The sequence below is a fragment of the Trachemys scripta genome, chromosome 12, assembly GCF_013100865.1.
Source record: "Trachemys scripta elegans isolate TJP31775 chromosome 12, CAS_Tse_1.0, whole genome shotgun sequence".
Classification (NCBI taxonomy): Eukaryota; Metazoa; Chordata; order Testudines; family Emydidae; genus Trachemys; species Trachemys scripta.
The window spans coordinates 8431389-8457194 of record NC_048309.1 but is presented as its reverse complement, the minus strand read 5'-3'; the positions used below and the strand labels follow the sequence as shown (position 1 = coordinate 8457194).

The following is a 25806-nucleotide window of genomic DNA, read 5'->3' as shown; positions in this document are numbered from 1 at the left end:
AACAACATTCTGTTTTGTTAAATCCTTTTGAATATTTTCTGTATGTGATTAATAAGCTGTTCCACTCTTTGGACATGATTTCTCCCTGAACTACAATAAGGAGCTGTTCACACAGGAGCAAAAAGTGCAGCTTCTATTTAAAAAAATCATAATCAGTTTAATGGTTTTATTTCAAGTTGTTTCCCTTTTCAGCCTCCCCTCTGCTCCATCTAGTTTCAGGTGCTTCTGTGGGGGGTCCTCTTGGGATGTCTGCCATTACACAGTGATAAAGAGGGGGTGGATGGTTCCCCAGCACCAGGTCACATAAATTCAGTTTAATTTGTTTCCGCCAGTATTTGTCAGCTCAGTGTTACAAGGCCCCAGGGAAATGTCCTTGTACATAGGAGGGCACTTTAAAGGCATTTGTCCTCTCCTGAATGGAGAAGACCCACCAGGCAGCAGATCTATGCATACTCTAGAAAATCCCTCCAAAGGTACAATGAAATGATAATGGGGAAGCATCACAATTTTTATTCACTCCAGAAGCTGCTGCCTGTGTTGAGCAGGCGTTTCCAATGCTGTTAGCTAGAGCAGGCCTTCCAGAGCGCCCATTACAAGGAAAAGGAAAAGACAGTGGTCACTCGCACTGTGGCTAGATGTAGAGTTGTCACCTCTACTCTTGCGTTTAGAGGTACCAAATCTTTTCCATACGAGCTCATTTCTATTTTAACTCTCAGATCAAGCCAGGGAGCCAGATTCTCCACTGAAGTAAAATGAGCTGTTTTGATTTACACCAGCTGAGGATTCAGCCCCATGATCCTTTTAGGACATCAACACCTCCCTGCCCTTTCCCCTAGAGTAGCTGAAACCATTTGAAACTATCTGTTTGGTAAAGGGAATTTCTATAAATTGTTTTAAATCGTTATTATGACTGTTTTAATCTCTCCTGGGGTTGCTCCTGAATGCACTTCAGGGACATCAAGAACCAGCTGAATGAGTAAATGGGCACAGAGACACCCACTTGCATGCATAAATCAGCATTTGTGCATGCACTTGCAAGTATCTGTTTTGCATGTGCCAATGCAGATTATTTCAGTCACGTCTGCATTACTGCCTCCTAGTATCAGAAGCTTATTTTAAAGACCCTTTAAAAACGTGTCCCTAAAGGTGCAGAAGCACATGTAGAGTCTGTAGTCAGTCCTAAAGATATTCTGGGCATCATGTAAACAGGAAAAATCACCTGCGCTTTTCCACAGACGATACTAACAATGACTCTGTTGCATGTACAGCCTTAGTATCCCCATGGGCTTTGCATCTCTCTGCAGCAAACTCCAGGGCTGATTAAGAGTGTTTGTTCTAAAGGAAGATCTGTGCAAAGCTCCAGGGTGAAAGGATGGTGTCTGTGATAAAAGGTTGGGAGAGAAAATGAAGGAATCATGGGAGAGGGATTTTCAGGGTTCCACCAGGGTCTTTGAGACCCCACAGTCAGCAAAAACAAACAAGGAGCAAGTCCTTGTTTGACAGAAGAAGTCCTAAACTTGTTTGATAGAGAAGTCCCAAACAAACAGAAAACATCATGGAATGATGGAAAAAGTCGTGTTTTTTTAGTTTGTTTTATGCCAGCACTAGGAAGAAGGGACTATGAATTGAAAATATAAGCTTAAAAAAAATTACTGAGGCAGAGCTGTTTGAGAAAATATGTAGTGCAGAGGCCTGGAACAAAACCGCCTGCAGTTCAGGGGTGGGGGGAAATGAAAAACATTGAACCATTTAAAAGAAACTAGCTGTTTTTCTTGCTAGAGGGGCGGTTATTGACGCATGCAGGGCTAGGAAAGCAGAAGAACCAGACCTTTGCAGGGGATTTCACAGGACAGTGACAGCTTTTAATCTGAAAAAGTAAAACAAAAACTAAGAGCCTGATCCAGATAACTTTACATGACGAAGCCTTACTCAGGCAAATAGTTCAACTGAAGTCAATGCGACTACTCATCTGAGTAAGGATTGCAGGACTGGGACCTCTGTGTCAGGGAGAGGCACAGCACCCCTGCTACTTGGAACAAGGTTTAGAATTGAAAAGGAGGAGGATATATTTAGTGGGCCTATCTATTTTTGCATGGTTCAGGTAGAATCATAATGTGTTTTTGTGACAGTGACCATCTGGACCAACACACGGGGGATTGAACCAAGGACTTCAGACCTAAACACTGGTGTCTCTCCAGCTTGAACTAAAAACATAAGACTGGCCATATTGGGTCAGACACTAGCCCATCTAGTCCAGTATCCTGTCTCCCACCAGCGGCCAGTGCCAGATGCTTCAAAGGGAATGAGCAGAACAGGGCAATTATCAAGTGATCCATCCCCTGTTGTCCAGTCCCAGCGTCTGGCAATCAGAGAGACTGTGCCTAAAAGCCATATCATCTGTGCACTGGACAGAGAGGGGGACACGTACACATCCTGACCAGTGCGTTACACTTCTTTTCATCCTTGACCCCACATCGTCTTTCTTATTCTCCTCCCCCCACCCTGTTGTCTTGCTTCAGCCCTCCCGCTCTTTCCTCCCAAACAGAAATTAGTAAAAATTATTCAACCCCACCCTCCTACTGGTTTGGGGGTTGAATAAAATGAGACGCAGATCCTAGGTATGGTTTAGAAAAACTAAAACCTAAACCACCAGGTTATGCAGAATGAAACCATTGCAGTTTCAGCCCTTCTCTAGAGAACTGAGCCAAATCTGGAACCATTTATTTGACTGTCTCCAAACTTCAGGGCTTTGGAGAAAATGAGACCTGGACCCTGAACTTTGGCTAATTTTTGTTCTCCTACCAACTAATTACTACGAATAGCTATCATGTTAATACCAAATGTCTTGCCTTAGGAACTCCTCCCTTCTTGTTAACTCTTCCTCCCTCTTACTGAATGACTTGCCTGCCCAGTATGATGGGGACACACTGTAACTACACAATTAACGTGGGAATTGTGTAACATGGGGGCTAGTGTTAAATCATGGAACAGCTCCGTTTTACTCAGTGGAACAAAACAGCATTTTTCATGAGAACTTGGCAGATTTTAATAATACCTCTGGTCACACAGGGACAAGGAAATCGCTAGGAATCTAAGGGGGAAACAAAAAAAAATCCTTCAGGCCTCATCCGTGCTTTAGTACATGGGGCTGTAAGGTTTTCCAAGGGCGTGGACGCTAGCGTCGTTGTGCATGCCACTTCTTGTGCTGTATTTGTCATTACTCGTTTGAATCTGCCTCTCCCGTTCAGGTATCCCCCCAGCAAGTGGCACTGGAACTCTGCAGATATATCTAATTGACATCAATGATAACGCTCCTGAACTTCTGCCAAAGGAGGCACAGATCTGTGAAAAGCCAAACCTAAATGTCATCAACATAACAGCCGCAGATGCTGACATCGATCCAAATGTTGGGCCCTTTGTCTTTGAGCTGCCAACTGTGCCATCTGCAGTCAGGAAGAACTGGACCATAACAAGGCTAAATGGTAAATGGGGCAGACAATCCGGAGGACATTTGGAATCCTGTGCACTAATGAGGACCGTGTACAGTTTCAAACTTCTCTGCTTCTTCATCTGATTTTTTTAAACACATTATGCCCAACATTATAGACAAGATAGCTAATCAGAAATGATTTGTATCAGACCTGTAGCATAATTCTAAGAGCTTTGGCACTTGGTTTTTTTAATGCAGTTCATAATTATGAACAGTTATCAGGACTGAACTGGGTATAAATCATCCGTGATGGCCAAGGGGAAAAAAGCTATTATCAGTCTTCCTTATGTTCCAGGGTAATTGTCATGAGCCACAATCACGATCAATGTTCATTTCTTTGACCATAATTGCTTAAAGGCAGCCTTTTAATTTACCATGGAACCGGGCGGGCTAGGTAAGTGTGAAGATTTCCAGTATGTGAAGGATTTTTAAATTGTGGTGTGCAACTTCAGTTGGCTCTAATTGGCCCACTTACTGGCAGTTTCCGTGTCATGGAGACTGAACTATCCTCTTGTCTTAAAAGCTGATCACTTCTGGCCAGGTTTGAGACACTCTGCCAGGGTGTCCTGAGAAAGCTCCTTGTTCAGTGGCTGAAAAGAGGGATTCAGGCTTGGCCTACACTTAAAAGTTAGGGCAACATCGTTGGTTAGGGGTGTAAAAAAACACACCCCCAAGAGCCATAATTCTGCTGGCCTACCCCCCAGCGTAGACACAGCTGTGTCAACAGAAGAATGCTTCCGTCTACGCAACTGCTGCTGCTCGGGGATGTAGTGTTTTACAGTGACAGAAAAACCCCTTCCGTGTGTATAAGTTGCGTCTCCACTATGGGGTTATGCCGGCATAGCTACGGCACCATACCGATGCTGGTGTAGTCTCCATAGTGTAGACATAAGGTACGTCTACACTACCCGCCGGATCGGCAGGTAGCGATCGATCTATCGGGGATCGATTTATCGCATGTAGTGTAGACGTGATTAATCGATCCCCGATCGCTCTCCCGTCGACTGCTGAACTCCAGCTCGGTGAGAGGCGGAAGCAAAGTCGACGGGGGAGCCGCGGCACGCCTTGAGGACGCAAAGTAAGTAATTTTAATTCGATCTAAGATGCGTCAACTTCAGCTACGCTATTCTCGTAGCTGAAGTTGCGTATCTTAGATCGATTCCCCTTCCCCCCCCCCCCCGAGTGTAGACTCTCAGTCTCCTAAACTGCCAATCCAGCACCTCTTGCAGTCATTACATGTGTAGCAATAGAAAGGAAAGGCAGGAAGAAATAAGATGGTAGGATGTCTGGGATAGGGCTGTGCAAAATATTGGAGCAGGAGAGTATATGAGCAGAGCCCCAGCGTAGTGGCCCTGTTACAGCCCAGAATTGGGGTGGTGCAAAGCCATTTTATCACTGATTCCCCAAATCTCTCCAGCCAGTTTTCAACATTATCCTCTGTGCTTCACTAGTTCCTTGCCATCAATTTTTAAATTCAAGCAACTGACCACTGGTTTACTAACGACATCAAGCAGGGTTAATAGTATAGTGAACTGGCATTACTTTGAAATGAAGCATGCGTGACGCATCTTGTTCATCCTGTTAGTCGTGGCAGGCTGACCATTCAACAAGACTTCAGGGAAACAGTCTGAAGCTCAAGTGGTTCAGATGTGGAGTAGGGTATTGTAGCCTGGTTAGCCTTTTTCACTGAGCTAATCTGATAGTGAAGTTTCCAATGTACCAGTATTGTTTTTAGCACCCCTGTCAGAACTGCAGTCACCTCTCTGTCTGTTTCTGTTGCCCCCAGGTGACTATGCCCAGCTCAGTTTGCGAATAATGTATCTGGAAGCTGGCATGTATGATGTCCCAATTGTCGTGACGGATTCAGGGAACCCTCCCTTGTACAACACTTCCATCATTAAAGTGAAGGTGTGTCCATGTGATGAGAATGGAGACTGCACTACCATCGGGGCTGTCGCTGCAGCTGGCCTGGGAACAGGTGCCATCATAGCGATCTTGATATGCATCATTATTTTACTAAGTAAGTGTTGCACCAGGTAACAGTGTGCAGAGATCTTAAGTCAGAATTGTTCTGATTGAAATGGAAGGTTTATGAGCAGATCCCTCCGGTAGATCACAGAGCAACAAAATTCCATTCTCTCCTTTGATTTGACTAATTAACTGCACTTTAACAATTCAGCTGTGGCCAAGAAAATGGGCCATAAAGCCAGGACTGTCATTTGAGGTGACATAGTCTCCTTTTAAGTTAGCAGCTGCATCATCAAACAATATGAGAAGTAACAGGTTGGAAGCAAACTCTTGTGCAAAATATTTACAGTGAATCGTGGTCCACGTGATGCTAAACTTCAGACGCCTTTATTATTTAGTTATGTATTATAGAGAATTGGTACCTGAGCTAAACAGAAAATACCTGGTGCCGGGCAGCCCACTCAAAACACCTCTGTGTCCATCCTTCTGCCAGGTTACCCTTATGTGACATTGTTCCTGGAAATGCTGTTGGCGAAAGAGGTACTCCTAGGATGGATGTAAAAGCATCAGTGTTCCACTTCCCTTCGTGCCCGCCTCCTCCCTCGTCTCACTCTTACATGCTGAATCTTTCAAGGTGCATACCAGCTTCACACAAAGGGTGGAAGTGTAGACCACATTGCTGGTGATTCAAAGCAGAATGGACTGAAGCACTAACCCACAACACTTTGGCCCAGATCCTTAATGATACTTAGGCCTCTGTCTGCCTCTTTAGGCGCCTACGTCCATCATTTAGGTGTCATTTATATTTTCAAAGCTGCTGCTCAGTTGTCCCCTAATCCTAGAGGCACCTAAGTCCACTAGGTATTTCACATTCCTCCAGTCATCATTCGCAAGCCACTGAGGTGCTGATGCCGCTCCCCCAGATAATGAGCCACTCAGAGCCCTGGCTCAAGATGAAGCCCCACAGGCCCTGAAGTCAGATTCTCAAACCAGGCAGGGGAACGCCTGTCTTGCCAGCCAGACCCAATCCTACAGGTGTGCACGCAGAGCACACCTAACACCCGTTATGTGCCAGCCCCAGCATCAGCAGAGGCAGGCCACCAATAGGTGAAGGGACCGAGAGCACCTGCACAAAAGACGCAGGCGACAAAGAGAAATGTATGGTGAGCATGAGAGAGCTGTTGAGTTTGAGCAAGAGACAGAGAGAGAGAGTCGGTTTCACCTGCAAAGGCATGTGTTTCCTAAACAGCTGACCTGGCTTAGGTGCCGAACTCCAGGAGAGGTGGTGTGGCTAAATATCCCAAGGAGAGGGCTCGGCTGTCTGCGGCTTATCAGCCAGGCACACCAGATAACCACATAGGCACCTAAGCTCCTCTCCTTGCCTCCTCCCCACTCCTCTCCTCAACTTTTCACTCCTGGAGAGGTTACACAGCTCCCCACTGAGCCAGCTGGTTTCTGCAAGTCCCTTTCTTAGGCACTTAACTATCCCCATGCAGTGTATGGGGCACCTTGCTCAGAGCTGAAAATTCCACTAGGGTTAGGCATTGCAGTGCTGAGTGGAGCAGTGCCTAGGTACCTTTAAGGATCTGGGCTTTTGTGCTTCTATAAGGCCTGTCATTTGAGTATCGCAAACATTAAGTCTCACAATAACTTTGCAGATTAGATGAGTTATATGATTAGACCCATTTTATAGATGAGTGAAGTGAGGCACTGAGAGGTTAAGTGACTTGTCCAAGGTCGCACAGCAAGTGAGTGACAGAATACATAATAGCACCCAGATCACCTACCTGTCTGTCTGTCTATGGTGCATATAGGTTGCTGCTCGTGGCATTTAGAAACCCAGTCCCTGACTATCGGTTCCTGCTGTACCTATTTCAGGTGTTGGATTCCAAAAGAATGACAGATATTCCCATCACTTGTAAAAATTCAAGTTTGAAGAACACTCAGGAAAGATCGTTTAAACATACATTGGGTTCTTTAAGACAAAGACGTAAATATACTCCACCTCAAGCTGGCTGAACCAAGCAAAATAAAAATGTTCCAGCTCACATTTTTAAGAAGCGAGTGTACAAGTAGATCCATTCTTTACATTACTCCTTTGTACATATCTTTTTTTTAGACAGGAAACAACTTAATCATTTCATATCAGAATTAAGCTTGATATATCTGGCAAAAGATTAGACTACTTGGCCCAGAATTTTACAGGTATTTAGGTGTTGTGCCATTCAGTATTGCAACACCTAACTAATTTAGGAGACTAAATCTCATTTTCAAAAGCTTAAATCCCACTGTCGTTCAGTGAGAGGCTTCTAAGTGCCTAAGTCACTTTTGAAAATGAGACATAGGCACCTAACTCAGTTAGGTTGAGTGAAGCAAAACCTAAATGCCTATAAAAATCTTGATTTCTATCTACTATCATTTACTCCTCATGCAAGCTAACCACCTTCATTCATTTGCAGAGTTACAGTTTTTGTGGATGGTTCTAGGAATGGTAAAAATGGAGTTCTGTCGTTGGGTTCTATTCTAATTCAAGTGCTCGTACAGCCCTTATCACTCTAGTATCTGAGCACCGTTGTCATATTGTCGGCAAGAAACATTTGCTATTCACAATCCTGCTGAAAGAGTTGAGAGGCTGTATCATAATGGTTTAAGGGGAAGATGCCCTGTTTCTAGCAGTGCTGTCATTCCTGGGCTTTCATGAGCACTAACATTAACTAAATGTATACACATTTAAAAATAAAAATGATATCATTATAACTTCAAGCAGGAGTTGGCACAGTAGGGACGGATAAAAAGAAGCACTGAAATGTACAATGAGGTAAATATTCATCAGGAAACGCAGGATGAAACTGTGGGACTCCCATTAAAGTTAATGGGAGTTCTGGTGCTAAATCACACTTAATATTTACCCCCAATGTGTTTAAATGGAGAGCAGACAGAGCAACTTATGCCGTGAATGCTGCCTAATATATATATGCTACGGTACATTAGGAGAGTGGGATTCCATTGGCCATACACTCAACCCTCTAGCGCTTGAGTTTCAATGATGGGAGCATACAGTTGTATATATAATTTATACATGCAAATGCAAAGGTGGAGCATTAAAGCAGGGTATTTGCATCTGCACGTGCCCAGCTATGCACTTAACTGTCCGCGTGTGCATGGAAAAAAAGTCTCATAAAATGCGGTATTTGTAGAATAAAATGCAATGCAGATTTGTCACACTCGTCTCTGAAAATCTGTCCCTTATTATCTACACAGGGTACAAAGGATTATCTGGTCCCTTCATCTAAATTATTAATGCTTTTTTATGGCCACCTCTTCCAACATAAACATAAGCTGCAAGTACAGGGAGCTACCCCTGCATTTGCACATAGTGATAGGCAGTGGTGTGTCCATGCACAGTGCATGGCTGTACTTTGCAATAAGCAGGTGTGCTTTTTGCAGGTGCATGATGTGTGTGCGTAGGCAGGCCTGATTTAAGCCCCATCAGATGAAATGTTGGCCTTTAATGTTGATTTCATAAAAAAGAATGAGGGCATAGTAAAACTTTGAACCAGAAGTAACAGACGCAATAGACCGCAAGACTTTCCTTTTGCTGCCTCCCGTATAAATCAAACTCGAAAGTGTGATTTAAACACTTGAAAATTCTATTGACTAAAATTAACTTCAGCTGACACTTGATTTAAGATATTCCTTTTTCATTGTCAGATACATTAGCCCATTTTAAATTATGGTTTTTATTACAAAAGCTTATTTTTACATTCATTGTCATTCTAATTGACTTTTTTAATGTTCAAGAGCTGCAAAGGCCTCTATCAGTGATGAAAAATGTAATTTGCGATGAGAAGAGCTTTTCAGTTACATTGTCCTACTGTCTCACCTCTTTATTTTTAAAGATATATTTTATGCTGTGACCTCTGAATGATGGTGTGGAAAAAGGCACATGTGATTTTTTTGCTCTGTAATTCCATTCTGGAGTCAGGCAGGTCAAGCTTTATAAGTCAGACCAAGCAATAGGATACACTAGATGCAGGAGTGGATTTACCATGAAACAAACTGTGCGGTGGCGCAGGGCACCCAATGACAGGGGGACCCCCAAAATGCAGGACAAATATCTGACAACCGGCCTCTGAGTCAGTGGCACAGCAGAGCTCAGACAGGCTGCCTGCATGCCGTGGCCAGGGGCCCCATGCTGCTCCCGGAAGCAGCCGGCTGCTGTCACGTCTCTGCACGCCCCTGGCGGGGAGGGGAAGCGGCTCCATGTATTGCCCCCACCCCAGGCAGTGCATGGAGACCCGCTGCCTCCCTACCCCCGAGGGGCGCACAGAGACGTGCCAGCTGCAGGGCTAATGTAACCCTCTGCCCACTCTGCCTCCCTCCCTCCACACCACGCCACTCCCAGAAGTGGCCAGCATGTCCCTGAGGCCCCTGGGGTGTGTGTCTCCACGCGCTGCCCCTGCCCCGAGCACCGACTCCGCAGCTCCCATTGGCTGTGGGGGTGACGCCTGCAGGCAGTAGCGTGCGGAGACCGCCCTGGCCCACCCTGCCTGGGAGCCGCTGCCAGAGGGTGTGTGTGATTGTCGATTTGGGAGTCAGGCCACCCGAGGTAAGTGCCACCCCCCTGTCCTCCTTCCGTACCCCAACCCCCTACCCCAGCCCAGAGCCTGCACCCTGCACCCAAATTTCCTCCCAGAGCCCACACCCCTCACCTCTCACCCCTCCTCCCACACACCTGCCCCAGCCCAGAGCCTGCACCCAGCACCCAAACTTCCTCCCACAGCCTGCCCCTTGCACCCCCTCCTGCACCCCAAACTCCTGCCCCAATCAAGGTACCTCACTTTATTTTCATTTATTTCCCATTACTTATAATATAGGAGGAGGAGGAAGAAAAAAAGAATGAAAAACAGGGTGGGAAATAAGAGAGAATGTTCTTTTTCTTGGCTGGGTCCCGAGGAGGTAGGGAGAGCAACAGTGAAGTTGCACACAGGACACCACTAACTCTCTAAATCTGCCCCCTGACTAGCTGACTAGGATACACTAGCTGTGGTTGCAAGCGGTAGAAAGTTTCTTTCTTTTACCTTGGTGCAATGTTTTTTTCCCTTCATACCTGACGTATTAGCTGCCTGGATAACACACTTGAGGAAAGAACTATGCAGTAAAAAATTGTGAAGGGTGAAGACAATAGATTTCAAGAAAAACTACATGCAGAGTTAAAATGGATCTAACAGTAGTAATACAGCTTTCCATTCTGTCGGGTGAATAAAAGGACGGAGAGAGAGAACGCACGACATCTGCTATTGACACTTTGAAGGTCTTTTCTTCAAGGTAGCTGTAAAGGCATTAATGGCACCGTTTTTCCAAAACGCGATGGAAAAGTAGCATTAAAAAAAAGACCCTGCTAACCATTATAATATTGTCTTTGTGTGCCAGGCAGGAAGCTTGTTGTGAGAGACTTGAAAAAAATGACAAGAAAAGGACTTCAGTCATGTGCTAAATAGTCAAGAGATTTTACATGACAGATAAGAGTTACATTTTTTTCAAATTTTTATTTTACTCCAGAATAGATCTGGGATACGCTGTAAAGAAACACAGAACTATCTGAAAATAGTTCTGTTAGCTAGCAGGCAGGGATGGCAGGCAGTTGGCACACAATGGCAGTAATTAGTTGTCCAGACCTCCTCTGTTCACTTCAGTGAATTCTTGTTGGGTATAAATACTGTCGCGCTCAGAAGAAAAGAAAGAGGAAGAACTCAGAGCTTCCTAACCACTTTAGATGAAAGGACATCGGATAGCTCGCCTTGATTGCAAGTCCCTTGGAGTCCGCACAGCCCAAGTTTGTCTCATTTTCCCTCTTGTGCTCAGTGAAGTGATGCTGAGGCACCATGAGGAGACAAGGAGAAAAAATGTTTTAAAAACCACAGCGAGACAGAGCAAAATATGAAATGTTCATTCCCATTGCTCAGCTAAATACCAGGGGAGAGCTAGAGCCTCCAAATAGAATTTGAAAACCCTGCATTCTCCCTGCGGGTGTCTCTTCACTTGGGAAAAAGATGTGTTCTTAAGGCGAGTTAGCTAATATGTAGGAACTAACATGAGGTAAAATCTTAGTGAGGACAAGATGATCTGTGGTTTTAATATGAGTTAGCAGGGTGAGGAAAAGACTATAGCAGGGGCGGGCAAACCTTTTGGCCTGAGGGCCGCATCTGGTTTCCAAAATTGTATGGAGGTCCGGTTAGGGGAGGCTGTGCCTCCCCAAACAGCCAGGCATGGCCTGGCCCCTGCCCCCTATCTGACACACACACACCGCTTCTCACCCCTGACACCTTCTCCCCCCACTCCCCAGGACTCCTGCCCCATCCACCACCACCCCCCGCTCACTGTCCCCTGACAGCCCCCCTGGGACTCCTGCCCCATCCAAACCCCCTGTTCCCTGATAGCCCCCGGACCCCCAACTGCCCCATCCAACCCCCCCCTTCCCTGACTACTGCCCACAGGACCCCTGCCCTTCTCCCTGGCCTCTGACCGCCCCCGGACCCCCTGCCCCTGACTGCCCCCCACCACCCCATTCAACCCCCTCTCTCCTTCCTGACTGCCCCACCTGGGACCCCTGCCCCATTCAACCCCCGTTCCCTGCCCTCTGACCGCCCCAACCCCTATCCACACCCCTGCCCCCTGAGTACCACCCCGTGTTAACTCGTGTTAAAACTACAAGCTGCCTTATCTTCACTAGAATTTTACCACATAGTAGTTAGCACGTTAGCTATCACCAGTTAAGAACACATTTTTTCCTAGTGAAGATAATGTGACAGAGCCGGAATCTGATTGTTCTTTTCTCAGCTGTATATCAATTATTTGAGTAAAAACTAGAATAATGGTGAAGTTTTTTTAAAGCTAACAACAAGAGAGGTTGCATTACCTAGTGTTAGTGGAGACCTGTGAGAGTCCTTAGTGCTGCTAATGTGTCTCATTAGTTAATGTGATTTTGGAAATATAGAAAGCCTCTCCCAACCCCCACCCCAAAAAAAGAATGAGAATGAGTCCAAACTGAATGATATGGACTAATGTTATCCACTCCATTACATCCCTTCTGAGTAAATTGCAGATCATTAAGTGGGGGGGAAAGATCACAGCAGTGTCGTCTTATAAACACAAAGGGCATTATTGTTCTGCCACTGAAAATCACCCACTCATGGGAAAGTGCTCGGCATTAGACTGTGGCTTGGTTGCTTCTTAACATCTTGATGCCTCTTCCCCTGTTCCTTCATCCTCCAGCTCTTGCGGTCATTTGCGTTTTAGAATAAACACTTGGAGAAAGCTACTGTTCTCCCATTTTCTGTTCATTTTCTTTTGGATTATGCATGTGGCTCCTTTCAGCCTTGGCCTCAATCAACATGCTGAAAGGAATATGGGTAGCAAAGAGCTTTTGGAGGAATCTACAGCTCCCCCTCCCCCCAATTGATCTATCCCTTTTATATTCTTAACATGCAATAACGGGTTAGAATTGTATGAAGCTTACTAGTAGAATTTAAGTATTCTTCCCCAATCATATTGGGGTTTGTAATCCATGCTAAAAGTTACAGCATTTGCAATTTATTCCAGGCTTGTTTGGTTAAAATATACACCTTGAAACATTCAGAGGATTCTATCATTGGAGGAATTCACAACAAGAGCTGGGTGACATTTGTTGTGTTGATTTTGGTGGCTTGCTGAAGTGCTTCCATTTTGTATAAAATACTTCAGTGGTCATAGTGCCAGAGAAAGAGAATAGGAATGACACTATCACATAGCGGTGAGGGCACTCATGGTGGGGGGAGACCAGGGGGTCCACTCCCTGCTCCTCTGGATATTTAATTACTTATACAAAGTGGAACAGCTTCAACAGGACAGCTTGGAAGATATCCATCCTATAGCCTGTTTGGGGCACTCACCTGGGAACGGAGAAACCTGAGTTCCAGCCCTTGTTCTAGAGTGGCCATCTGAAGCTGACTGTCCCACATCTCAGGAGAAAGCCCTAGCCACTGGGCTATTGAGTATTGAATCTAGCCCTTCAATTGCTTTGGTTTTATTTAAAACACCTGAAATGAAAAGTTTCATTCAACCAGGAATTTTTTTTTATATATTTTTGATTAACAAAATATGCTGAAAAGATTGGGTTTCAGTTCCACCCATAATGATTTTTTTGGAACTACCAGCAAACCAAAAAGTCACTTGTTCCCCCAGCTCTATTTACAACAGCATTAACCGCTAACACGGCTAAATAAATGTCGCCTTAGCAAAATGGAACTAGTCGCACAGAGATGGTACATACCTCTGCTACTTCCGGGTGTATAAATCAGAACGTGGCTCTTTGTTGGCAGGCACATCCCATCTGTTATGGAAGCGGGGGAGGGGAAAGGTTAGGGTATTTTAACACGCTCCCTTCAACCGACGCAGCTCGTCCGTGTGCTATGTGAAATCTCACTACTCTGGCTCGTGTCATTCATTGTTGCAGCCATGGTCTTGCTGTTTGTGGTGTGGATGAAACGCAGGGAAAAGGAGAGGCATACGAAGCAACTTCTGATCGACCCTGAAGATGATGTGCGGGACAACATTCTGAAATACGATGAAGAGGGAGGTGGAGAGGAAGACCAGGTGAGGAGAGCTGAACACTCAGCCTGAGGTCGCCCAGAGTCATTTTTCTGCATCTTACAAACCTCAGACTCTTCATTCTGCTCCCAAGTGTGATATTTTAGATAAGCAGTGGCTGCCAGGCTCATCCTGGCCAGGGAGTAGCCACAAGATTTGCATTAGCTGTTACAGAGGTGTACTCGAAGTTACAGTTTATATTGGGGTTTTTTTCATTGATTTATATGCACAGGTTCAAGTTCTTTCTTCATTTATGCCTGTGCAACTCTGTTGGCTTCAGCGGTGTTGCATGAGCATATATAAGAAGCAACATGTTCCATTGTATGTAGCTGGGACAATGCACCATGGAGGGGACATTTCCAGGCATGTTGGACAGTAATGTGGGTCAGATGCAGCATTTATCTACATAAGCCTATCTGCTGGGGGAAATTTGACAAACCAAATTGACACTAACATATAAACAACATTTCTATTATTTCAATAATTAAAATTGTGTATTTTCCCATTTTCCATTTTGATGGCTGCATAAAATCAGATAGCAGCTATCACCCTCCCCTGGGTCCCATGGCCCCAGGGTTTGCTTGAGCCTTGGGCTTTTTCTGTATTTCCTTAATAGCCTCTAAGGTGCCTTTAATTTCTCTTAATTTCTGGCCTTAATTTATAAGAAATGTCTAAATATGTTTGGGGATTTTCTTTTCCACTGCGAAGCTGATAATGGCAAAGCTTTGCTTCGTAGGTAAGCTGTGTGTGTGAGTGTGTATGGTGTGGTGTGTTCGTAGAATCATAGAAGATTAGGGTTGGAGGAGACCTAAGGAGGTCATCTAGTCCAACCCCCTGCTCAAAACAGGACCAACCCCAACTAAATCATCCCAGCCAGGGTTTTGTCAAGCCGGGCCTTAAAAACCTCTAAGGATGGAGATTCCACCACCTCCCTAGGTAACCCATTCCAGTGCTTCACCACCATCCTAGTGAAATAGTTTTTTCCTAATATCCAACCTAGACCTCCCCCACTGCAACTTGAGACCATTGCTCTTTGTTCGGTCATCTGCCACCACTGAGAACAGCCGAGCTCCATCCTTTTTGGAACCCCCCTTCAGGTAATTGAAGGCTGCTATCAAATTCCCCTTTACTCTTCTCTTCTGCAGACTAAATAAGCCCAGTTCCCTCAGCCTCTCCTCATAAGTCATGTGCCCCAGCCCACTAATAATTTTCGTTGCCCTCCGCTGGACTCTCTCCAATTTGTCCACATCCTTTCTGTAGTGGGGGGCCCAAAACTGGACGCAATACTTCAGGTGTGGCCTCACCAGTGCTGAATAGAGGGGAATAATCACTTCTCTCAATCTGCTGGCACAGCACCTACTAATGCAGCCCAATATGCCATTAGCCTTCTTGGCAACAAGGGCACACTGTTGATTCATATCCAGCTTCTCGTCCACTGTAATCCCCAGGTCCTTTTCTGCAGAACTGCCGCTTGGCCAGTCAGTCCCCAGCCTATAGCAGTGCATGGGATTCTTCCGTCCTAAGTGCACTTGTCCTTGTTGAACCTCAGGACCAACCCCTGAGGCACTCTGCTTGATACCGGCTGCCAACTAGACATCGAGCCATTGATCACTACCTGTTGAGCCCAACGATCTAGCCAGCTTTCTATTCACCTTATTGTCCATTCATCCAATCCATACATCTTTAACTTCCTGGCAGAATACTGTGGGAGACCATATCAAAAACTTTGCTAAAGTCAAGGTATATCACGTCCACCGCTTTCCCCATATCCACAGAGCCAGTTATCTCATCATAGAAGGCAATCAGGTTGGTCAGGCATGACTTACCCTTGGTAAATCCATGTTGACTGTTCCTGATCACCTTCCTCTCCTCCAAGTGCTTTAAAATGGATTCCTTGGGGACCTGCTTCAAGATTTTTCTAGGGACTGAGGTGAGGCTGACTGGCCTGTAGTTCCCCAGATTCTCCTTCTTCCCTTTTTTAAAGATGGGCACTATCTTTGCCTTTTTCCAATCATCCGGGACCTCCCCCAATCACCATGAGTTTTCAAAGATAACAGCCAATCACATCAGCCAACTCTCTCAGAACCCTCAGATGCCTTGCATCCGGTCCCATGGAATTGTGTATGTCCAGCTTTTCTAAATAGTCCTTAACCTGTTCCTTTCCCCACTGAGGGCTGCTCACCTCCTCCCCATACTGTGCTGCCCAGTGCAGTAGTCTGGGACCTGATCTTGTCTGTGAAGACCGAGGCAAAAAAAAGCATTGAGTACATTAGCTTTTTCCACATCCTCGGTCACTAGGTTGCCTCTCTCATTCAGTAAGGGTCCCACTCTTTCCCTGACCTTCTTCTTGTTGCTACATACCTGTAGAAACCCTTCTTACCCTTCACATCGCTTGCTAGCTGCAACTCCAATTGTGCTTTAGCCTTCCCGATTACACCCCTGCATGCTCAAGCAATATTCTTATACTCCTCCCTAGTCATCTGTCCAAGTTTCCACTTCTTGTAAGCTTCCTTTTTGTTTTTAAGCTCACCGAAGATTTCTCTGTTAAGCCAAGCTGGTCACCTGCTATATTTGTACATAGGGATGGTTTGTTCCTGCGCCCTCAATAAGCTTCTTTAAAATACAGGCAGCTTTCCTGGACTCCTTTCCCCCTCATATTAGCCTCCCAGTGGATCCTGCCTGTCAGTTCCCTGAGGGAGTCAAAGTCTGCTTTTCTGAAGTCCAGCAGAGTCCGTATTCTGGTGCTCTCCTTTCTTCCTTTTGTCAGGATCCTGAACTCAACCATCTCATGGTCACTGCTGCCCAGGTTGCCACCCACTTCTACTTCCCCTCCCAATTCTTCCCTGTTTGTGAGCAGCAGGTCAAGAGGAGCACGGCCCCCCTAGTTGGTTCCTTCAGCACTTGCACCAGGAAGTTGTCCCCAACACTCTCCAAAAACTTCCTAGATTGTCTGTGCACTGCTGTCTTGCGCTCCCAGCAGATGTCCGGGTGATTGAAGTCCCCCATGAGAACCAGGGACTGTGATCTGGAAACTTCTGTTAGTTGTCCAAAGAAAGCCTCATCTACCTCATCCTCCTGGTCTGGTGGTGTATAGCAGACACCCACCACGACATCACCCGTGTTGCTTTCGCCTCTAAACTTAACCCAAAGACACTCAACAGGCTTTTCTCCAGTTTCATACTGGAGCTCTGAGCAATCATACTGCTCCCTTACATACAGTGCAACTCCTCCACCTTTTCTGTTGTGTTGTGTTGTATTGTATTGTGTAGAAGGGGGAAAGTTACAGATAAAAAGAAAATATTGATGTATACTGTGTGTGGAATTTTCAATTTGTGTGTGTATAATATGATCATAGTACATAGATCATGGATATATAATGTACAGCTGTAAATTGCTTATGCATTTGTTCCTGCCTATCTCAGATTATTTTAGGGACTTTTAGAAATGTATTCATTTTCTTCTCTCCGATCCCTAGACAGTTGCACTCACAACTAAGGTCCCTGGCTTTTCAGGTGGAGATATACAAGAAATAGTCCCATTAAAAACACTCTAAACCATTTCTAAAATAGATCTTCTCTCAAATCTGTTGTTCATATAGAATGCATAAAGCTGTGAGGTAGTATAAAGGATTTATCAGCATTTGTTTGTTGTGGGCTGCATAACTTCATAGATACAGATGCGCAATGTCAAATTAACTGTTGGTGTGAATGGATTCAACTTTAACAGAGTCAATGGAACTGAGCTTCTTTATTCCAGAAGTGAATATGGCCAGGGACTGTAATACAAAGGGCAAACAGAACTGCCCTAGAATCTCATTTTCCTTTAGGTATATCATTATTCTGGCATCACTTTTATCGTAAAAGGAATTTTTTTATGGTTTCTATTATGGTAGTGCTTAAGATCCCCAGTCACGGACCAGGACCACATTGTGCTAGGTACTGTAAAAACTCAGAATAAAAAGACAATCCTTGCCCCAAAGAATTTCCAATCTAAGTATAAGAGACAATACGTAGGTACAGATAGACAGGGGAATACAAGGAAACAATAAAACAGTCTTAGCATCAGTGCTGCACTAATGTCAAAACACTGGACTTATGAACTCAATCAGACCCATTTAACAGAATCCAGAGTCAACTCCAATCGTCTGCTCTCCCTACATTTACAGAAGCCCTCTGACATCCATGGGAAAGAAGCTTCTCACAGTCAAGCTCTTATTTAGCACAAAAATCCTCTTAATTCGCATTTCTATCGCTTTCTTCTTTCTTGTTTTTAATATCACGAAGAAATTATTTATAAATGCTGCTCCTGTAGATTTAAGCGTCCCACATCCAAGGGCAGTTCTCTGTAGTAGGAACAGGTTAACCAACAGAACAAAGTAATAAATATTCAAACCAGCTGAAAACTCTGGTTTCAAGCAACTGTAATGTGGTTTTAGGAAGAATTCTTTAAAAATAGCAGCAAAGTAAGTGTAGCAAAACACCATTACAGTTATGAATTTGAAATATTACCTAGCGCTTGTTACATCTTAGTCTCATTTAGACCATAATAGATCTATAGGAAAAGAACCTATTCATTACAAAAGATCTATATCCATACATGCTATTCAAGTTTGTTTTTAATCTTTTAAAATACAGAAACATTATTGCAGTAATATAGCTACCAATATTGATTTTCTTACCGTAAATTACATATTTGATCGAAATGTTGCACATATATCCACAGCCACAGATGTGCAATAAATCCAAGTTATCACAAAGATATAGGGTATTGAAGTGAAATACGCACAGTGTTTCAAATATATTTGATTTAACTTAGGTGTTAAATTTGTTTTAAATGGGGTTAGTCTCATGGAGCACACATGGGTCAGTTTCATGAGTTATTTATTGATTAGATTAACACAACTAGAGATGCCATATAGATGGTGGTGACATTTTGCTATTGACTTCAGTTGAAACAGGATTGGGCCCATCAAGTTATTTATATGCCAGTGTAATGTACACCTTCTTGAAAATCTCAACAAAAAGCTCTAGGTTTCACTCTGTGCATCTCCATTTGTTACAGGATTATGATTTAAGCCAACTTCAACAGCCGGAGACTATGGATCATGTACTGAACAAGGCACCTGGAGTCAGACGAGTGGATGAGAGACCCATCGGTGCTGAACCCCAGTATCCTATAAGACCAGTAATCCCCCATCCTGGGGACATTGGTGACTTTATTAATGAGGTATGTTCTTTTAAGCTTTCTCTCTCACTTCTCAAGGCTTGTTCAGTCAGCTAATGCCACTGATACAAAATGCTTGGAGTAAAATTTACCAACACATTTTCAGTTCTCGCCATGGGCCAAAATTCTGCTCCCATTACTCAGTCAAGTAATCAAACAGAAGTCAATGGACGTGATGGAAACAGGACTTGGCCTCGCAAAGGCTTTAAAGCCAAAATGAGCCAAAATGCAACAATTATGCCCAAGGTTTATTTTCTACTTTCACCCAGAATGCAATACTGAGCATGTAGCTTTTCATTTCAAAGAACTGTGCCCTAATCCTGCTCCCATTTCAGTGCCTAGGACTTTCGCAATTACCTGAAATGAAAGCAGCATCTGGTTCTGACCAAGAGAGGGTTTTTTACAGATGGAGAAGCTGTGGCAGAAGGGTTAAATGACTTATTCACAGCCACAAAAGCTATCAGGAGCTCCTGCTTCTCAGACCCCTATCAGTTTACATGCCTCCATCTCCAACAAGCTCTGTTTGGCACCAAAACCTTTTCATAAAAGAGAACCGCTTCTCATAACTGAGCAGAGCACATTAGATTATTGCAACTTTACTGCACTTTTAATTCTTTTTAAATGTTTATCCAATAATTTTTTTAATGAATGATTGTGTGTTTGCGAACCAATCAATGTGTTATTTCCTCTGAGACAAAACACGATTCATTTCATATGTCAGAAATATGCATGTGACAGCAATTTAATTCTATCATATACCAATTTCTGCTCGTTTTTTTCTTATTCTTCTCATTAAATTCTTTCTCCCCTTCTTTTCACTGATGTTTACGCACCTCTGCATGCAGACACACTTCCACTATTATTCAGTCCAGTAAAACTAATTCCACCCACTCATACCTTGACTGCAGTTTCTGGAAATGATTAATAAAGAGGAACTTTTGCTGTAGATCAGGTACTTTCCATTATGTTATTTTTCCCTTATACTGGACCGGAATTAAATCTGCATCCATATCCCAGGACCTCTTCCCTAGTCTAGCCCAGCCTGTCCCCAACTGTAGCCATATAAAAAGGTCTGTGCAGAGTGAACCAGAAAAGAGACCTTTCTAAAATGTGCAAGAGACTCACCTTGTACAGTTGAAGCACAAAATCTCATCCTAAGTGTTTTGCTGGATCAAGGCCACCACCCCCATTAAAATCTGTCTGTCTAGGTACTTACAGTCCCCATTATCACAGTCCCTGAAGAGTTCTCTTAAGTTTAACAGTGTGATATATTGAAGTGTTAGAATTGCAAGGTATCACTTTAAGAATTGTGGGGAAGTGGTGTTCCTGGTCCTGCTTGCAGACTAGAGGGGCTCTGTAGTGAAGTGTGTGATCTGAGAGCAGCACTCAGTTCTGCAGACAGACAGCCTAGAGTAAGGTGGGGTGAGTTGTGTCTCTCAGCTTTTAGGGAGCAGCCTGCTTTGTCTCTCTCTGGTTTTGGGTTCTTGTGTGTTATCATTCTGAATTCTAAGAAATAAAGTAGGGTTACATTACAAGCTTCCAGGAAGCATATTTATATTTTTATCTAACTTCTCTCTGTGTACACCCTGAACGTAACAAACAGCATCTATTACTACAGTTTCTTTGTAATCCCAGGGTTTGAGAGCAGCAGATAATGACCCTACAGCCCCACCCTACGATTCCTTGCTGGTCTTCGACTACGAGGGGAGTGGATCTACTGCAGGCTCTGTCAGCTCCCTCAACTCCTCAAGCTCCGGTGATCAGGATTACGACTACCTTAACGACTGGGGGCCTAGGTTCAAGAAACTGGCGGACATGTATGGGGGAGGCGAGGAAGATTAAACTGACCTCATGTTCTTATTTAAAAAAAAAAGGAAGAAAAACATTTTAAAAAAAGACGAAAACAGGAAAAAAAAGAGACAATGAAGAAGCAAGAACTGTACAGAAGTGGCAGCTTTTTTAATTAATATCCCCTGCTGACTGTATTATTTTTAGTGGTGATTTAGGAGGTTTTTCTTTTTGTTTTTTTAATGGGTTTGGTTGGGTTTTTTTAGAACATTGAGCTGTCTAGCATGAACACTTGTCTCTGCTGCATTTTTTTTTTTTTTAATGTCAGCCGGGATATCACTCATTTATCCGCTTTATGACTAAAGAGAGTGAAAGGCACTCTGTCTTAACTTGAATTTCTTAGAACAGAAGCACTGTTTTTAAAATATATATATATATATTTGAAAGTGCCTTTTGGTACATGTATCAGATTCCCTTCAATCTCAGGAGTGATCAAAACAAACATACAAAAACAAATGTTTCAACCATCTTGAGCAGCACTCTCTATGACCCTAAGCCAGTTCTAGCTGGGAAGGAGTTAACAAAAGGAACTGTGGAGATTGTTTCTTTTTTGCCTTTTTTTTTTTTTAAGTGGGTGACTCGTTTTGGGGTGGGGGGAAAAAATCTTAACAGCCATCTTTAAGCCTAAGCAGGTGGTGAATTAGTCATATTGTTGTATATAATTCAGTTTTATCAGATGCAAAATATTGACTGGGGTTTCTCCTGTAACCTGGTCACACTTGATGTAGCTGCATAGAACTATAGCATTGATAAGCCTTTGGTTATTGCAACAAAAAATCTCAAACAGACTTTGCATAAACCCTACAGTAAATCATGAAATGACCAAAGGCCATTTGTTTGTTTTTTTGCTATCGATGTGTTTTTGGCTCCCCCAACCTTTTGAGTAGTGTAAATAGAAGCTGGGTTACATGTTGCTGTCATGCATCCATAATGATGCTTGTTAGTATGAAAATCAATGCTGTATTCCTAGCTTAACCATACACAGGGACAGAGCATAATCAGTAACCTCAAGACTAGGGCAGTGTTAATAACTCGGACAGTTTATCAGTACATTACCATGACATTAGAATAAAGTAGGTCTAGTACAATATTAATGCCTTTGAGCATCAGTAGCCAAAGCTCAACAGCATCATGTAACCCAACTAATGTGTGTCCTTTATATTTGATGGGTAGGCACTTCTATCTATAGTAAATGTCTTTTGGAGAAGAAAAGCAACAAGGACCTAGTAAGTATTTTGTGGTAAACATGCTCAAACGTTGCCAATTAAGCAAGAGGTTTTGCAGCATCCAGACACAACGTCAGTATTATAAATGGTAGCATACTACCTAGTTTATATGTAGGGTCAGTTTAACCAATAACAAATAGTTATTAGCTTTTTTATTATTATTATTATTACATTTTTCCTTTACTGATTTGGACTAGTGGCTTTATGTCTAATGTTTGTAAAATGATTTAGACTGCATGGATGTGTAATATAAACCACATTTAATGGATTATGAGCCACTTAATTCATGTGCTATGAAATCTTGGATTACCTAAGTTTTATATTCTGCAGACAATTTTGCAGTGGGTTCACTAAAAAATTGTAGAAGTGCTTAGATATATTTTCATTTAAATCCAAGAATGTGCACAGTATCAGAAGGTGATTATCCAGGGGATGATCATGCTTTTTTGATATGTAGATTGAATGCTGAGAGTTAAACAGGGGGGAAGCGGGAGAGAAAGTGTGTGCGTGATAATGAATTGACATTGTTTAAGAGGGAATACTAGGCTGCAGGATTGTGTCTATAGATTTTTAAAATGCTCCTAGTGCATTTTATATTTCATTGTATCATATTTTCTATAAAATGCAATTTCTGTAAATTAATGAGCATTTGAAATGTGTCTTGTCTGAAATGGAATGTGGTAAAAGTATGCTTGAGAGGACTCAATCTCTATCTTTTATATTATTAATTACCAAGTATGCCGGGGGCGGGAGGGGGGTTGGTTGGCTTATCCTTTCACCGTCCAGGAAAAAAACAAAACAAAAAGCGTACATACAGGTTTCTTGAGGAGAGAAAATTGTGGCAGGTAATACCTGAGGAAACAATGAGGAGTCCAGTGGTAACACATCACTGTTGTTCAAAAGGTGCTGGTTATCAGCAGATGCCTCATCTGGGATGAAGTGCAGTGCATGACAAATTCAGTATCTGATGCCTTTCAAAAATATTTACCCCATAATTGGGAACTCAGCCTTCTTCATCTTGCCACTTGCAGAGTCTGAAAACCTTAGTTCACTAGCACCACACACCCAGCCCAATGTAACACACTAGCAAACTTTTCTATACAGCATCTGGCAAGTCAAGCAGTTTGTACCTGCTCTGATACATGGGGAAATAATGGCACTTGTACAGCAGCCCGTTTTGAATTTCAGTCTCCTTGCAGAGATTTGGCCGTTGGTCTTTATCCATGTATTGTCTTGATCCTCTTTCTTTCCAGAAAAACGTTTGACTTGAATAGATTATAACCAGGATGGATGATGCACCTGCATGGAAACTGCCCAATCGCAACAAAATGAATTAATAAAAAACATGCACTTAGTGTTTCTCAACTCTCATTCAGTTGTTTGAAACCATTATTGTAACCTCCTTTTCATCAGAGAAGGAAGAAACAAAAGGGGTGGAGGGAGTTATCCAGTTTATAGACACGAGATGCAAGCAGTGCCCCGTTCTGTCTAGCTAGCATGTTTCTTTCCCTCTATGCAGACAGCCAGTCCCTGGAAAGCTTTACTCTAAGTGAATAGCCAACCAGGAGTCAAACCTGATGGTCCCCAGTTCTAAGTTATGCTATGCAAACCACTTGGTACCAGTTGGCTAATGCAAGTAGTCTAAACATCTGTTCTGGAAGGATTGGTGTTACCTCTTGTGTCTTTGGGGGTGGATTTTCCAAAATAAAAACAGTATGGTAGTAGTATAGGTAAAAATCCTGAACTGTGATAACAAGAAGCTGAGGTTAGGGAGACTGTACAGCGTAACTATGTACAAGTTAATTTGATTATCCCAATAAGTGGACTTACAATAGAGATGAACAAGACATTTATCCACCAACAGTAAAAAGGACATTGCTAGGGTTAAGCGTATCCCACCATTTAGTGTTTACCGATCCGAAGACTAACAGAAATCTTTCAGTGGTTTAAAATAAAATAACCTGTTTCCATTGGAAATTTTAAAAAGAAACAAACATTTCCCTGCAGCATTTGCCCCTCCAAATATTACAGCCCATGTTAGTGCATATGACCCATTCATGAAACAAATTAATCTGTTGTCTTCTGACCAAATTTGACTCACACTTTCCCCATAAGACCCCAATGACGGCCATGGGGGTAACTGTGGAAAGAATCTGACCCATTGTCCAAGCTGCGGGATATGCAGAGAAGGGAAGCACGCAGCATAAATAGCAAAAATAAATTCACTTTTTACAGTTTTTCACCTTTATTAAGTTAGTTGGGGCTTGTAAGATAGGCAAGGAAATTTGCTTACTTTTAAGCTGACAGTGTCCCTTTAAAAAGATGTTTGTATCAAAGACACTTGATTGGGAATTTTTTGACAAACTTTTTCTTTTGCCAAAAAATTCTGATTTGTCAAAACCAAAATTGTTCACAAGACAGGCTTGGGTTCAACAAATCTTCTGATGTGAAAAGTTTTGGGGGCAAAAAGTCCCAATTTTTGAACTGGAAAATTTAAAAAAAAAAATTGAGTCAAAAACAACTTTTTGTTTCAAAATCTTTGTTAAATTAAACTATTTTTTTTTAAAAGAGGAAAATGTCAAAATAAAATATTTCTATTGACTTGAAACACACACACACACACACACACACACACTCCAAAAAATGTCAGATTTTTGGTTCTTGCAACTGTGAGTTTTGATTTTCATTCTGATTCAGGACAAGAAAAAATGTGGATATGTGAACATTTCCCAGGGATGGGAAAAACCATTTCCCACCCAGTCTAGTACCAAACCATTCCTCTGAACCTTATGCTGATGGTCCATGATGGGACATACCATTTCTGTTTAGAGGCAGGATGTTAGAGGCACAGGTTACCAGCTATCAAGACTCACTTGTAAGTTGTTGGGTTTTTTAACAGCTAATATATTGGGGACAAGAAAGTTTATTCTCTGAAAAATCTGCATAATAGTAGTAGACATAACAAGCTAATTAATGAAAGACGTGGAGTCCAGACATACGAGAATGGGCTTCTTCATCCTCCCCTTCCCATATGACATGGGAGATGATTGAAAGAGCGCTGGCTTCAGGAAGAATGGAGCATTACCCTCTCCTGGTATCCGCATTCAGTGATTTCCATTGTCCCTGCTATGCCTCTTACAACGGCCAATAAACACTGTAGCACCTCTCACCTCTGTCTAGGGGAAGAGGCCAGCAAGGGGCATGCTGAATGCAATGTAGAAGCTGCCCTACCTCCCGGAGACCAAGGTTACATATAGTCTCTGAGACAGAGATCATAAATATCTGAGGTCACTCCCCCACCTGGGACTGCCTCATGCCAGAACATGGCCAGTGACAACATTAGTAAACATAACTGTCAGTATCCAATGTATTTATTATGCAGCTTGTAAATATTAAGCATCAGTCAAGGAAATCATTTGCAAC

The 25806-nt window shown here is 43.1% G+C and overlaps 1 protein-coding gene across 1 annotated transcript in view; it reads left to right on the top strand.

Moving 5' to 3' along the window:
* The window catches only part of CDH4 (cadherin 4), a 658708-nt gene extending 633830 nt beyond the window's left edge, over positions 1-24878 (top strand). Inside the window, exons 12-16 of the mRNA XM_034787039.1 lie at positions 3249-3482; positions 5277-5510; positions 13953-14092; positions 19148-19312; positions 20945-24878. Coding sequence (XP_034642930.1) covers positions 3249-3482; positions 5277-5510; positions 13953-14092; positions 19148-19312; positions 20945-21151 — 980 coding nt within the window. The 3' untranslated portion in view covers positions 21152-24878. The remainder of the gene's footprint in view (positions 1-3248; positions 3483-5276; positions 5511-13952; positions 14093-19147; positions 19313-20944) is intronic.
* The last annotated feature ends 928 nt before the right edge of the window (positions 24879-25806 follow it).